The sequence below is a fragment of the Dicentrarchus labrax genome, unplaced genomic scaffold (genome assembly GCF_905237075.1).
Source record: "Dicentrarchus labrax unplaced genomic scaffold, dlabrax2021, whole genome shotgun sequence".
Lineage (NCBI taxonomy): Eukaryota > Metazoa > Chordata > Actinopteri > Moronidae > Dicentrarchus > Dicentrarchus labrax.
In genome coordinates this window covers 23,455,303-23,472,354 of record NW_026136707.1, presented here as the reverse complement: position 1 = coordinate 23,472,354, position 17,052 = coordinate 23,455,303, and the positions used below count along the sequence as shown (strand labels likewise).

At 42.2% G+C, this 17,052-nt stretch overlaps 1 protein-coding gene across 7 annotated transcripts in view; it reads right to left on the bottom strand.

The window, feature by feature from the left end:
• LOC127366381 (intermembrane lipid transfer protein VPS13B) overlaps positions 1-17,052 on the bottom strand; it is a 315,825-nt gene that overhangs the window by 222,269 nt on the left and 76,504 nt on the right. For all 7 annotated transcript variants that reach the window (XM_051405186.1, XM_051405181.1, XM_051405183.1 and 4 more), the window contains exons 18-19: positions 6,673-6,807; positions 5,468-5,647 (exon numbers count right to left, since the gene is read on the bottom strand). In XM_051405186.1, coding sequence (XP_051261146.1) covers positions 5,468-5,647; positions 6,673-6,807 — 315 coding nt within the window. The remainder of the gene's footprint in view (positions 1-5,467; positions 5,648-6,672; positions 6,808-17,052) is intronic.

The window sequence follows — 17,052 nt, the reverse complement described above, 5'->3', positions numbered from 1 at the left end:
ACAGACACACACATGCACACACATGACGGTATGGATGTGTCACCATATAAACAAGCAGAGATGCTTAAATATAGACACACATATAGCTAATAACTGTATATTAACTATGCACTCGTTCAGTGGACTCAAACACTCATTGTCTTCCTTCCATCTGTCTAATATGAAAACAGTAATTGAGTAGAAAACAGCTTTAATATCTATTAAAGAACTAAATATGTTTAGAATTACCACTGCTGGGGAAGTCTCCAAGGATTAATTCCATGTAGCTTTCATAATTCCCTCCAATATGTTTAAATTAAGATTAAAGATCACTTTGTTCCCCTATTCCCACAGCTCCCATGGTATGGTAAAGAGATCAAAACTGGAGGGCTTTATAGGGAACATCTTTAACATTTGCTCTGCTCTCAGTGTGCTTGATTAAATGTAACATTTTGAGATCCCAGAGTTCTGAGAAAAGCATAAATCATTGTCTCGCAGCTGCTGGCGTGCCTGGGGAAAACACATGCTATCCCTCACTCTCTCTCTCTTTTTGTCTTCTCTATGATCATAAAGCCCACCCGACCCGTTGGTCCCTCCTCCTCTGGTGCAAGTCGGGGTGGTGGACGGTGGGGAGGGGGGAACACCTGCAGGCTGCCGCTCGCCCTGAGGTTCAGCATAAACCCCAGCTCCTCACACGCCCTCTAGCCCTCCACTCCCTCGCACTGGCCCCGTCCAAGGCCCCCTTAGTCTTTCCCATCCATCAGCAGTGACAGGCCCAAGACCAAGCCAAGGAGAATAGTCAGTCAGCCAGCCAGCCACTGTCCAGGGATCAAAATGATCAAGCTGTCTCTTGAGTAGCACTGATAATTTACACTTAGTGTAGCACTGAAGGTCATTCTGTATGACATGGCAAAGGATTTCTAGTCCTAGTGAACCTTAAGGCACTGCTCTACTCTGATTAAATTTACAGATAATTTATAGATCTAATACCAGTCAAGGAATACAGGCATCAGAAGGATGACATGTCCTTGGCTCTCAGCTGGGTCCATGTGGAAGACTAACCTATGCCCTTCTGATCCAGCCTGCCAACCCAGACTGCTGCCTGCTTTGACTTAAAAACAACTGCCTCACCCACTGAGCTCCTTGACTCAGTCTCCTCCTATAGCTGCCTCACTTTCTTCTATTGTGCTTCATCCCTCACTACGTTTTTTCATGTTATTTAATAATGGCATTGATTTTTGACTATTCATTGTGTCATAATAGAGCACACACATGAATCATGTTTGGTTCTTGTAAAAAGAAAGAAAATGAAAAAGAAAAATATTCAGAGAATACTTGGCTCTAGTGGTACTCTGCAACTGCCAAAAAAATCGTATCGTTGTTGGGTCCATCTGGACCGACTGCTCAATTAGGAGAAATCATCTGGGACTGTCACGTTGTAATGCAAAGGGTTAACGGCAAGATATGAAATTACTATAGGCCTTTGGATCTATAAAAGAGGACATTTCAAAGCAGAACTGCTTAGTTCTTCTGCGTTCAAACCCACGCCTTTAATTGTGTTTAATTTATTAGAATGTTCCAACCTCAGCTCTGTTAAATGAAAACACATTAGTCTGGATCTGCAGGAGTGCTACAAGTGTATATGGACTCCCTCCAACCGCCACCCCTAGTCACCCAACCCAATCGCTTCATTTTCTAAGTAAATTGGAATTTTGTTTTAATTCACTGGTAAACAATTAGACAGAAAACAGATGTCACTGGCAACATTTAAAGGAACTTATCTCCTTGGTGAATTAACTTTTCATGAAAGAGTGAGTGAGACGGAGTGAAGATTAAAACATGTGTCAAAGTTACAATTAAATTGTCGGACTATGCATTCAATTATTCAATATATCATTACTTCAGAACAGTGAAAAGTAACATTCCCCAATTGAGGTTGCTTTGAGGTTCCTAAAAATATTTCAGGCAGAAAAATGGGTCATACAAAAGAGGCCAAGACAAAAGTGCTGTAGACTTGCACAATTGGCCATTAATATAGAATTTAGCTGTCTATTAGTCCAAATATATTGTATCACAACTGACCTCAGAGATATGGGTCTTTGTGAGCTCTAAAAAAGGGAAAATGCAATAAATGGAGGAAATGCCTTCTGGGATGAATTAAAGGATCCATAAGGAAAGTGCTGGCAATTTCCAGAGCCTGTCACATCCTCTAAGAAATGAGACAACACAGAGATCACACATACATGACCAGTGGGGAAACAGTGCAAGGCAAGGCTTTTCTCAATTTATAATCCACTGCAGTCAATCACATACACCAGTACATGAAAATAAGGTATATGTATGTGAAAGCACCATGGCGTATGAGTATATATATTCAAACACTTTAGTGACTACACGTTGGTAGCTTGATGTCGATGACCAATAAGCTCCCGCTTTCTTCCTTAAATAAATATTATGCTTTTAGAATTGGGCGGACAGATCCCACAGGACTGGTGTGCGTTGCATCCCTACAAAAACCAGAAGCGACTAATCAAATGTAAAATAGAATATAAAAGTTGATTGTGGCTCATTATATCCTAATGTTTTCAGTATGTCTATGGTGTAAGGAGCTAGCTTTTCTCTTACGCCCCTACCCAAGTCCTACGCTCGATGTATAATGATCTCGCTTTAAGAATTTGCTAAATGGAATCAACAGAGCCACATGGGACGAATAAAATGTGTTTGATGCCAAGGCCAAGTGGTCCAACAATTCAGAAATGTCATGATCACAAAATGTTGAACCTCTAAGTCGGTCCTATGGGAGCAAAGGGTGCAGCCCATTCTGCGTGGTGCTACTCCACCTTTCATCTCTGGCTGAATGAGGCGTTGCATCCATCATTCCATTAACACTGCTCTAACAGGCTCCCAGTCACCCTCTGGATGACAGCGGGGACACGGGACATGTGGACTGACCAAAGGCTTTGATGTAAGCCTGACCACCATACAAAACACAGACCTATGAGTAGACACCCAAAAAATGCGTGCGCGCACACACACACACACACACACACACACACACACACACACACACAGAGAGAGAGAGAGAGAGAGAGAGAGAGAGAGAGAGAGACACTTTGCAAACTCTTCCTTCAGCAGTATATTTGACACAACACACACGCATAGAGAGAGAAATGTTTCAGTCTGGTGAAACTGTTAGTGTCAAGCCATGCTGCTGTCTACAGTTTTGACTGTATTGACAGGTATATGGCAGATAAAAGCAAGATTTCTGGTAGAAATACTGTGTGTGTCAGTTGTTGTGTGGCGCTTTGTGTTCAAAATATAACAAAAAATGTTTTTTTGTTCGTTTGTACCTACCACCAGCCAATTAGAAATGAATCTTTTGTCAGACTTCTAAGAAACTGTATGCATGAGTATTCTAGATGTGAGATTAAAAGGAAGGTTGAGAGACAGAGGAGAGATGCAGACAGCAAGAAAGAAAGCAAGAAACAAAGAACAGAAGAATGGAAAAAAGAGGAGAGTAGTGAGGCAGTGATGAGAAAGAGTGCAGGCCTCCACTGCTCCACATCTGCTGGAGATATATGCAGTGCTTCTGGGAGTCAGCCCCCCCACCACACTTTCACCTTCATCTTCTTTCCCTCTCCCCCTCTTTTCGCTTCCTTTTGGTCTTCTGGTTTGTGTTCAGATCAGGTTTTAATATTCAAAAATATGTACTGTCTTTATGAGCCATTGCTTTGCTGAAATAATATGCTCTCTAAATCAAAGTAATAGTCTGAGGCTGTGCACTAAATAGAATTTACCAGAGTTCCTAAAAATATCTATCTATGTCGGAGAGGCTGTAAAGGGTTGAACAACCCCTTGTCAGAAATACAACGTTGATTTTAAAATGTACTCTTATGTCATTGCAACTTTCAGGAAATTTATTCAATGGCTGTCCTCACATTTATCAAACCGTGAGTTGCCAATGAAATGTAAGCTTTTCCCTGTCTTACATTTTCAATTTATAGCAGTGCCTTGGCGCTCTGTTCGCTAGCAATGGGACAGTGATTGACTGGGTGTCATTCAAACAGCAGTGGAATTCCAGGTTTGGGATGACCTCCCAAATCCACTGTCTCAAAACCATACTTATCTTCTTACTTCACTACGCCCCTAAGCTACAGCTGTATCTTCTCCTCACAGTCTGAAACCACCTGAGGCCTGCTCTATCGCCATCTTAGCGCTGACATGTTTAAGGCCCAGGGGCCTGACGTGATTCAGGGCCTGGTTTGGGGGTTTGTGTAAGTCAAGGCCACACGATGAATCTCTGCAGCCCTGCATTAAAAGTGATGTACAGTTGTGACTCTGTAGACAACTCTGAAAACAAATACTGGAGGTGTATTGTTTTACACTGTCACCCCAGGCTTCTCCTGTATCTGCTGTTGGGCAGGAGGGGGTTGCGGGATAACAGCCCAGAGTGTACTTTGAGACTTTGAGAGACTCATCTTTTGTGGGCTTTTAGAGACTTGGGAGCAATTGAAGGCCATGACATACGGTTGACTGTCAAGTACATCTACTTTCAATCTTCCCTGGGAGCCCAGTAGAGCTGCTTGATAGGAGAACTAGCTGCAGTTGCAGGTGGGGAGGAAAGGTTAGTGATGACATACTGATATTCATGGCCTCATCCACAGAAGACTACAGGAGCCATCTCTGCTTGAAAGAACACTGGAGACCATGCCGTATAGATGAGGACATACCTGGCTACTGCTGTAGATACATGAGACGCACAGAGTTGTAGTCATTAAATATCCAACTTACTAAATCAAGTACTACACCACTCTGAGCTGTGGAATCTGAATTGAATTTTTAGTCTTTTGGAAGGGCTACTGAATAATCCCCACACCCTCCCTCTAAACACACACGCACACACCCACACACCCTCACACTGACACCAGAAATATAATCTGTGGTCTAAGGACGCAATCAAAAACTGCAACCTGACATCAGTGCAGCCTTCAACAGCAATCCTCGAGTGGTTAGCTGTTGTTAGCCAGCTCAGCCCAGCGCTGACAGAGACTAACTGCTGTTTAGAGAACTCATGCTGCCTGCAAAGAGAAGAAGAGTTGCCAACCCTGCCTCAAGGATACTGGAGTGGAAAACACTTATCGGCTTTACTAAACAAATAACTGAAAGGGGGCATTGCGTGACATTATGGGAGGAAGGAAAATATGACCATCTAAACAAACCGAGACTCTTGCATTAGATCACCAATAATTGAGATGGAATATGGACTACCAGTGCCTGTAACAAGTCCAAACACCACAACCACGTCCGGAAAATGAGCTAAAAAACTAATATATCAACACAGGATGGTGATTTGTGATTTCAAAAATACACAGGTTGAGTAAGAAATTGTACCACAGAGTAATGTACTTTGATAGATGAGAAGCAAGGGAAGGGGAGAGGAGAAAAGACACTGTAGTGTATGCACTTAAAACATTTCAGCAGCTTCTACCTGAATTCCTACAATCATCTCCTTGCTGAGGGACTTGAACAGAAAACGCCAGCAGGTCAGGGGCCAGCAAAGATTCAGGCTTGCGAATCTCGTTAAGCCAGCGGCTCATATGGAGTTCTTTGGTGTCCGATGGGCCTTGAATCAGAGGAACCAGCTTCTCCTTAACCCCCTCTCCTGAACCTAAGAGACAAGAGTAAAAGGCTAATTAGCATAGTACAAAGTCCCTAGTGATCAAAATCAATACAAATAACTCTGATCCTCAGATGAAAAAAAAAAAAAAGTCTTCTTTAATAATGTGGCCAAGAAGATACAAAATATAAAAGCAAGAGCTCTTCTCGAATGCTTCACAGACAGCCTTTTTCTCACTGCACAAGTGTATAAGTCATCCATACGTTTTAGTGTCCCAGACTAAATGATAATAGGGGTACACAAAATATTGACACTTTGTGCCTAAAGGCTTTTAATAATAAAGTAATCATGTTAAAACAAATTGTAGCATTTGTCAGCAAATCAAGAAGTCTGTCCATCAGCACTTTGGATCAAAACAACATGAGACAACCAAAAGAGAACATATAATTGATGTCGAAACTACAGGTGAAATATATGGTAAATGCTAAAGTGTGTTGCAACAAATATGTTAGAACACACAAAATGCACCGACAAAAGGAACATCCGTCACGAGGTTAAACTGACCAACAAGAATATGATATGATTCAACAAAAACAGTACTACTCACCTTTGTAGCCGTGTTAGCAGTGGTTATTCATTTAATGTGAAACTCCTCACATTATTTTATGCATCTCCTATAGATGTTAATTTTGAAATAAGAAAATGAATTGCACATGCTTTTTTTCTCTGTATTTCTATATTGACAGCTGCAATAGATCTTATAATCTGCCTGACATCATTGCAGTGTAGTGCAGTTTGACCTTGTGAACTCTGTGCTATGACACTAGCTCTAATAACATCCTTGCCATCAAAGACATGGCCAGAGCCCAATGACAGCGCCCCAGGAGAAAACAGCAACTGAATCACACAGCTGGAAAGAAATCAAGACAAAGACTGAGCGGGAAAAAGAGAGGAAGAGAGACAGAGAGGAGTGTGTAAACATATAAGTTAAAGAAAGTAAAAGAAGAGTCTAGTTGGTCTCACTCTCTCCCTCCTACACAGGCAGTAAAGTTTTAACAGGGCACAGCTGCACACACCTGGGGTCCTGGCGCACACTTTTACAGCTCCCACGGTTCCTGAGGCACATTTCACTGTCGCACGGCTGCAGAACTTCAGCTCCAGGTTTTGGACCGAGCCCTCGAGAGTCGGTGACGGGCCTGGAGACTTCACACCTAATAAAAAAAAATAAAAAAAAGTGAAAATGAAGTGCAGTCCGGCAGGTTTAAACACCGCTGCCGTGGCTTCATTAAACACTTGATTGGCCTTTAATTGTTCTTGACCCCTTTCTGTACCTCTCCGTCTCTCCCAAAGTTCTGAGAAACCAGGTGCTCTTAAACACAGATATCACCAGGCAGAGTGTGTTGTGTTTATCTAAGCTCTGGCAGGGATAGTAGCGGTGCCCTCTGTTTCCAAGGTTAACCTGTGGTTGTGTCTCTATACCATGATAAATATGTCAAGTAAAGCTGTAAACATTTGGTAAAACATAAGTGAACAGTGCCCCAAAGCTACAATCCATACAACACATTCTACTGTAATGTACGATATGCCTTTATTAGCACCTGACTTCAGTCCCTAGTAAATTTATTTTACTTTTATGTGTGTATTTATCTGTGAGTACAACCTGACAGGATCTGAAAGCTTACAAGGGGCACATTTTATTTGTGTTTTCCCTCTGGATTTAGAAAGCTTCCTGTGAAAACATTTGCAGTATATTGATGGGAGTTTGGATACACTACAGCAAAGTCCCGACATCACAGCCATACTGTTTTTAAAAGGTGCCCAGGAAGGATATTAAAAGAGATAAAAACCCTTAAATTGTCAAGTGCTTGTTCTAACTGTTTTACAAGTTCCCAGTAAATCTACTAGGTTGAATGACTTGAACATTTTAAGTTAAATAACAGGGACTATTAGCAATATGATTAACAGTCCAATATAAAGGATCTATCTTTCCAAAACAATATCCAATACGGTTATGTCGGCATCCAGCTTAGTGTCAACTACAACTCACCTAACACCAGCATTACATCACAGGAGCCTCAAGTGCTCTTCACTCTATGATTATTTCTCTTAATGGCAGCCTAGTGTGGAAGAACCTTCCGTCTGCCATCTTTCCAAAATGAAACAGTTTGCACTGTGGTAAGGAGGGGGGGGGGGGAATTACATACTCGCCATTATGATATGTCAATGTTATTTCTATGGTGAGAGGCTATTTCAAACACATAACAGGAGAAGGAGGGAGAAATAGCTGGATGGCTAAAAGATACTGTAGAGTTAGAGAGTTCTGTGCCAAACCGCCTGTTGAGAGAGGAGAGGAGGATCCATCCATCACATGCTACATTCTTCCAGTGAGCTGGAGCTGTCCGAGGGAATCACATTAAATTCTTACATCACCTGTTCCAATAAGGCTTTACTTCTCAAAATAATCCCCTCTTACAGTGATAGCACTTCATTTCCTACAAGTGTCCATAGCGCTTTTTGACTGAGTTTACAACTCAGTGGGGCTTTTTCTGTCAAATGCTAGCCCACTGACTCTAAGATCAACAAATCACAGAGGCAGAACAAACAGCAAAGACAAACTCAAAAGAAAATATAAACACAAATACATAAAAATTGATGAAGAATAATTGAAACAGATGGATTGGTTACCAGGGATTTATCGCCTACCCGTGTGTTTTCTATTAATAAGGCACAGATGAGCGGTGCTACCAGAGGGGCTATGAAAGCACAACAGCTCCTGAAACGATGAGAAAAAAGCTGGTCTTGTCATCTAAAAGCTTTCTTTCATCCACGTCCACTTCCTCTCTGACTATTCTGCTTACATTTCTTTCTTCTTCCATTTTTCTCTCCCAAACTTTATTTACTCCCTATCTTTTCCCTCTGTTCGGTCAAATTTTTACTTACTTAGGTAATCCAAAATCTGGACTATAAATATATTGTTTTACACCAAAATTAGCATCTTTTTGTTTGCAGTTGTTAATCCCAAATCAACATATATTTATATTTTAAAGGTAGTTTTAATGTAAAACAGCAGGCAGGTGTGGATACAGCCGGGATTCAAGTGGACACATATACACAGACAGCACATTTAACCAAGGGAATTACTGGCAATTGCTAAAATCCCTAACCACTGACTTCCTTTCTCTCTCTCTCTCTCTCTCTCTCTCTCTCTCTCTCTCTCTCTCTCTCTCTCTCAGACAAATTACCCAGCAACCTCTTCACCTGCTGTCTGAGAGGCCCTCTATCAGCCCAGATGGAAGATGGGAACGTTAATAACCCTCCCTCTGTCTCTCTGCCTGCTACTTAATACATCTGCAGGTCAAACTGAGCAGAGCTGTGCGTCTCTCTGTGGCTTTGGTTACCTGTTCCTCTATCAGCTCCCTCTGTCTTTAGGACAGATGTTTATATAAAGTGTGGAACTGCTTTATATTAGTTATTTCATCCCAGAGCCCAAATAAACAATCGATATCTTACTCGAGGCCAGATTCTCACAACACAGTATACTGTTTTAGAAAACTGTTAAAGAAGTGGTTTGGAATTTTTTTTTAATTTTCACAATGTTTTAGATGAATTTATCATCATCTCATTTATCTGTTTACCAAATAAAAATCGCCATATTTACTGTTTGAAAAGCATCTAAGTGTAAGCTCATGCACCTATGCACATACAGATACACACATATGTACACACAGAGACATTTGGGTTATTTGATGTAATCCAGTACCAGAGGGAAAGATAGAGAATGACACAGGCACTACATAAAAGCTAGGCTTCCTGGAAACAATATAGCTTACATACATTTGCCATAAAAGGACTGCACCAGACATTTGGCTACATTATTGAGTGTGTCCCAGTGAACCTGAAAACACATGACCCATCAACCCTAAAAGAACAGACCATTGTAGAGAATGGATATCCAGATCCTGTGACCATTTGGCCTTTTGTAGTACTGAAGAAAAAATGATTGCAGCAGTGATGAGTAGGCCTCCACATATACTGAGTGTTCCCTTGAGTCCTTCATTCTTTCTGGAAAAGATGGAGATGTTAAAAGAGCAAGCCAATCTGGAACATGACAGGGGCCATTCCCTCTACTCTACTTGCTCTTTGATAAATGGCACTAGGGGTATCACTATAACATATCCCCCGTTGCCCACGTAGATGTCCTAAAGGGCATGGTACACCTGCTGGGGTGCTGGTTGTTGCGTGGGGGGGGGGCTCTGGACAATGTTTTGTCCAGCTGTTAAGACTATAAAAAAGTGGGGTACACAGGAAGAGGAAAAGCACAATGGCTGGTAGTTTGTCGACTTAGCAGTGGTATTCAGTTTGGTTTATGTATGTAAGATCCATTAGTGTGTGTATTACAGCCAGGCGTGTGTGTTGTTTCCGTGTTTCTGTGTGTGACTGAGTGAGTGAATGTGTGTGGTGCCGTTACTCTTCAAGCAAGGGCAGGTGCAAGAAGTACATAAACACACAGCTAGGGGCCAAAGGCTACGGCACTCCATCAAACACTGTGAGGGCACCAATGGGCAGCTGGATTTGCCATCCTGAACGCTGAGGAGTGTGGAAAGTACGAAGGGAACGAGATATGGATAGTCAGTAAAGGAATAAGAAAGGAAAGATAAAAAAGCACACATTGATGGGGCAGTGTGGGATGTGGAGGGTGCTTTTTTGCTTTCTGCATACCTCAATAGTTGGCGTGCACATGTCTCAGTATGTCTTTGCGTGTGTGTGCAGGACATCTGCAGACTTGAAAGTCATGTTTTACACATTCCAACATGTCCTGCTCTCATTGCTTTGAGGAATAGTATGGGAAAGTTGTTCGCCTATAATGCTAGACCAGGCGAATCTACATTTTTAAACAAGAAGCACAGTGTTTAGCGTACATTCACAAAACACTTGTGATAATACCTCAGAAATAGTAGGCGATTTTCATTTCTAATCCTATGGAAAAGTTTTCTTTAGCGAATAAGCCAGGACATTCACATGGGAACACTGAAACGTTATGAGAAGTTATATGAAGAAGGGGAAGGACTATGTTTTTTGATGTATGCTCTTGAACTTTATAAAACATCCAGAGAAACCCCATTAAGAGCTTATACAGAACTTGTAACTGTCTCAACTTCTGGAGGTGAGGCCTAAGAACTAACAATATCTGGTATTTGGTTGATGCATACTATAAGACCAAAACGAAGTTTGAAGCAGATAAGAGGATGAGGTACAGTACAGCATACACACTGTGACTTGTGCTAAAACAGCTATTAAAGTTTAAGTTTACACCTCTACTCCACACAATCACATTAAAGTCATGAGTGAAGAGTTCCATTACTTTTCAGAAAACAGTCCCCTGGCACAAATTAATGTATTAGGGATCAGTTTTATATGTGATGACGATCAGCTGACAAGAGGATGTACAGTATCGCCAAACCCTAATGGGCAGGTAGACAGACAAAGACAGACAGAGCAGGAAGGAGAACCTAAAGTACTAAAAGCTCCAAGTCTGGCAATGGGCCCACAGCAGCTAGGGGTCTGACAGGAAAAAAAGAGGTAGACAAGTTGGGTAGACCAAAAGCAGCCAGCTGAGCCATTAAGTGCTGATGCAGAAACAATAACTGTCTCTCCTAAGTCAGGAGGGGCTGAAGTAGAAGCAGTAAGTAGGAGCAGGAGGTCTGCTGGCATCTAGCCCAGTACTGACACACAGCAAAAATACAGACACATGCAGAGAGAGTGAGACAGGGAAACAGACAAGGTGAACCAGTAGTGGTTTGTCCTGCAGTTAAAGCTGAGAAGAGAGCAGATATGGCAGTGGGTAAACACATTTAACAAAATCTCCTTTTTATACTACCAGAAGATGATTCCTAGGATAGTGGAGACTAAAGACTCCTAAAGGTAAACCTTAAGAATGCATTCAATGTTTTTTACCAGTCCCTTGAACAGAGTTTGTGACATTTTCATTGAAAACGTTTTCCATGTTGCTACTTTCTAACAGCAACTGACAAAAACAGTAAATCAGCCTACAGTCACTACATAAAAGCAGTTACAGTAAATTTGATGACCTTACACTTGGCGTGGCTTATCGGGTTTGCAGGAAAATCGCACACAGGAAGAGTTTCATTTTATTTCAAGTAGCAGCAAATGTTTTCAAATTAATGAAACTGGGCACTTTACATGTGGTAGCTACCATTGCTAAATAACCACACACACTGCCAGAGTTTGGTTTATTCAAATAAGTAGAAACTTCCATCAACAGTCAGTTCTTCTACACCTACATGTCCAGAGGCAAGACCTTTAACTAAAGAACCCTCTCAATGCAGCTGGCTGGACAGACAGAGTAAGAGGCAAACAAACAAGTGTCTACATTAGAGCTGCAGCGATAAGTCAACTAATCTGTTGATCGGCAGAAAAATAATCACCAACTGTTTTCATAAATGATTAATGCAAAATAGGGACTTTTTTTTGCTTTTGGCTGTTTTATATCACATTAAAGTGAATATCTGTCTACATGGGATTTGGACTGACAAAACAAGACATTTAAAGACATCACCTTGGACCTAGAAACTGGTATGGAAACTTTCACTATTTTCTGACAATTTGTAGACCAAACAATTAACCAAGGAATCTAGTAAATAATCAGCAGATTAACTGATAATGAAAATAATTGTTAGTTGCAGCCCTAGTCTACACGTATGCGCGCGCAGACACACACACACACACACACACACACACACACACACACACACACACACACACACACACACACACACACACACACACACACACACACACACACACACACAGAGAGAGAGAGAAATGCCCCCTATGAGGCATCCCAGTAAAGGTGCTTCCAGCACACTGGGTAGAGGGTAGAGTGGTGGGGTGCATGCAAGTGGTACTCGCTGCCTAAAAGGGTCGTAGTAGAAAGACAGTGATGGGGTGTAAGTGCTGGTGGTAGCGGAGACTGGGGGTCTAATTTCCATGATTACCATCCCCTCCAGGTGCTGCCTGCCTTTCCGTCTGCCCACTAAAGCAGTGACACATGTTCTCCGCACATTGAAACCTTGGTTCTCTCTGCCACCGAATTACCACAATTAAGGAGTCTTCATGCGGAAGCAATTTGGGCAACACTAATGGGCCTAGGCAGTGGGGTTTGGAAGACAGTGAAAGAGAGGGAGGGGGAAGAAGATATATCGAGATGCAGAGCAAAACAGAGTGAAAGAGTTATAAAACAAGTGAGAAAGATGAGAGGGAGTAGGAGAAAAGGGGAGCGACAGATAGGCGAAGAGTGATAGAGAAACATGCAGTGACAGAGGATTCCCGCATTGCCACTTGTAAGGAGACGATTAGTCAGTGGTGAGATAGGCCATTAAAACACAGTTCTGGATGAGAGGGCCTGCCTCTCAATCTCCCATATCCCCAGCCTAATGCTGCCCTGACAAATTTGGTTAACATAAGAAACAGGGGCATTCTGGCTTTGAAGTAGCAGCCAGGATGGAATGCCAGTGTGGTTCCACCATGAGAGAGATGCTCGAAACTACAGACCGCAGCTAATGACGCTAAACCAGCCCCTCCGTCACTGAAATGTAACTCTGGATTACTGCTCTCTTTCTGACTCTATAGATCTCTGTGACTCTAAAACTCACACTCACTCTTCTCAAGCCCCCTCCCCCCTCCCCCCCGCTCCTCTTCCCTTATGGAAGAGAATTAAAGAGAAACCAAGCAGAGAGTTCTTGTTTATCAATAATCCACTGAGATCAATATTTATGTCTCAGCTTTGCAGAGGCTGACTGTGTCTGTGTGTGGTGGTAGCCAAGACGTGACTGGGGTTTTGGTGCTGCTGAGGCACTTCAATGGGAGTTACAGTGGAAATTTATGGCCTTGTGACGTGGAGCTATGTGCTCAGTCGGCACTAGTCACTACACTTAGATGGGACGGTTGGCTCACAGCAGGGAGCCAGCACTCAGACACTACCAGATGACATAAATACAAACAGATTTATTTGGGGCTGTCATTGATTCAAGGCTTAGTAACATTCAGAGCAGTCTGCTGTGGGTGCTTTAAAGCCCAATCTACTTACAGTGCATTTTGTTTCATGTCTCAGTGATGATCTTTTGCTTTGTGTGAATGTGAACTTTTTAAACATGTTCGACAGTTATCAAGCTACTTAATTACTTATCGATTTAACTATTCTTTCCCTGCTATATGTAATGTATACCTTATGATTCTTATTCTTCACACCATTATGTACTTTTGGGTGTAAGTAAAGGCTCATGTTGAGTCTATACTTAAATGGCTTTCAGTAATGCTCCTGGTGCTTTCCTCATACCACAACAGCTATATTATTCATTCATTAGAGTGAATAATATTATCTGTAAATGTAGAGCCTTCACTATAATATAAAACACATCAATTTCTACCTTACCATGTACTCTGCACACCTTGACTTGTCTTCCTAAGTCTGTTTAACGCATTATCTATTGATGACACATTGTATGAGCCTACAAGCCTTTACCATGGTAACGTTTCATAAACCTCGGCCGCAGGGGGTTTTCATATCATATTTCAGTTTAACCTCCATGGGGGAGAGTCGGAGTCGAGTGTTCCAGCTCTAACTGACGAAAGCTTAAATCCACAGAAACTCTGCTCTACCCAGGCTTGGCCAGCTAACTGAAACTGCCCCACACAACTACCAACGACCAGCCAGGTTTCTAAAATGCATGAAAAATCTTTGAGATCGACTACCAATTTAAGTGCTATGCCGTGCCAATGGTATATTGGATTTAGTGGTGAGTGGAAAGATGCCTCTGAGAAACCATCAATGATTCATATCAGAGAGCAAAAATAAGAAGTTGGACGTGAAACTGGGGCTTCCAGATTCTGTTCTGGGATCATCCATGTCATCCAACATGCCTGGAATCACATCTTATTTCCCATGACAGAAAAGTGGGCTACTATTCAAACAAACAGGGGAAAGGAAAATCCTTGGCACACTCTCAGTTGACTTCTGATTTCTTTTAAATATCGTCTTTCGCCAGAAGCCAGTGGACGTGTGAGGAAAAGTGGAATGATGAACGGAGAATCATGGTGAGAAATGACAAGCCTGATGTCCCCTGATGAGAGTCTGAAGTACCAACCACGAGGGGGAGACGTGTGTGTGTGTGTGTGTGTGTGTGTGTGTGTGTGTGTATATGATGTTTTAAATTTTTTTATCTGTGTGTGCATGTGCAAACCGTTGTTTGGTGAAAGTCTTGACTCAGCTTAAGATGTTGTTTGATGGGGGAGCAGACCTCAGGCACTTTATGTTCCTATCATCCCATTAAACATATAAATATCCATGTAATCTGATGTGCAGTTGTGGGACAACACAACAAACTTCTGTTTTGCATCGACTCCACTGGCTTCTCTCATTAGCTCTGGAGTGAAGTAAGCGACAGAGAAAGAGCAGAGAGCTTCAGGAAGACAAAAGAAAAGAGGAAGGCCTGAGTCTGGATTGACTTAAAACATCATCACAATCTGCCAGGAGTGGAGCGAGGGCCGTCTGTAGCTCATTGAAGTTTTCATTGACAAGAGCCGTCTCAAGTTCCATCCAAGATTTATTTATCGGTTCTCTGATGCTGACACAACGTGTTTTTAATGTCAGAAATAAGGTTGCGTATGGATGAAAAAGCCCTCTTTCTTTCCTTTCCCTCCTGCTTTCTTCCTGCCCTGATGTCAATCCGTGAAGCAGACAAGTAGACAGGCAGAAATTTCTCTCAAACCAATAAGTTACCTCTTCAAAGAAATATGGATACTTGATTGAGGGGCCAGGCCACGCTGAAACAGACATCTCAGGGTTTTCATTAAGCTTCCCATCTCTTTACTGACATTTGTGACAACCACAGACCATGAAAAAAGGCTTATGTCCTTCCTTCTTTCACTTTCATTGTGGAACAATGAAAAAGGACTATCAAAATAATCTCCATGAGCTAAGTGTATGGGCCCCATTATATGACAGGGCAAAGCTGCATGTTCCTCTGGCTTGTCTTGATTAATAGATTGGAGACATTAAGGTTGTGAGTAAGAAGGCCATGTCAGCCAAAATCTGCACAGGAAAACAGTGGAAAACTGAGCGGAGAGCAACCTCCCCTGTTCAGTCTCATAGCCAGGACTGTGCTACCAACAGCTGCACCATGGACAAATGAGAGAGAAACACCACAGAGGGTGAAAAGATAGACGGGTAAGTTCTGGGACCAGACAACATTAAACGCACAGCATACCAGGGATTAGTTTACGGAGGCGACAGAGTGATATGAAAATCGACACTTTTTCCCCTCCAATAACACAGAGCTATTACCAACACTTATTATGCTGCAGCGTCACAGGGGGATTTGCGTCAGACCCATGCTCCTGAAGGCAGCTAGATCACAGGGATGTGAACTGTTGGCCATGACATGAGAAGCCTTTTTCATGCAGTGCAAAAATGCGTAAAAACTGTTGTTGACATGGTCTTCTAAGAGATTGCATTTGTTTCCAAGCAATGGGAAACATCAGTGTGAAGAAAAGTATAAATAAGTCTCCCTGACACAACCTTGAATAGTCTTGAGTCTTTTTTTCCACCGTTTTTTCTCTATTTTTCTCCCAACCACCCCATCCCCCGTTGTATGTGTAGGGAGAACTTGTAAAAACAAAAGACTTGTTTTAATAATGATACTGTTATGAGTGAGAGCACAAGTCCTGGGCTATTATTATCAACATGCTTCTAGTCGCTATGCAGTGAGAGCATAGGCTCGCTGTATCCAAACATTCTTGCCATCATTTGCCTTAAATGGGATCGTATGCTGTGAGTTCAGGAGTACATATAGGATTTGCTAAAGATGGAGGTGGGCATGCATCTGTGCATGTCCACATCTCTTTGTGCGTGTGTGTGTGTGTGTCTGTGTGTGTGTGTGTGTGTGTGTGTGTGTGTGTGTGTGTGTGAGAGAGAGTGTGTGTCTAACCTGACACTCAATTAGGTGCAAAAGCTGGGTTTAATAAAGAGAACCAATGGCCAGTTGTGTTTCTGGGCACTGAGGTCCACCCCACACTCTCAATCTCTTTATTTCCTTTTTTCTGTCACTTTTCCCCTCAACCTTTATTTTCCTTCTCTCTTTCATTTTTCATTCTGCTCATTATATCGTTCACTCTCTCTCTTCCTCTTCCTCTGTTCTTTTCTCCCTATATCTGTCATGCTAAAGTTATGTCACAGCTCGTATATCACCCAGCAATCATCTAGAGCACGTCTGGTGACCACCACCAACCAACTTCTACCAGACCCCCCCCCTCCTCTTGTCCTCGTCCGGACCACCACAGAGCTCTGTGGCCAGAAAGCCAGCTGTGGTAGCTGCATTAAAGCCGAATCCATCACTGGTGGAAATGCCAATTTTATGCTGATTTAAATGACCTTGATG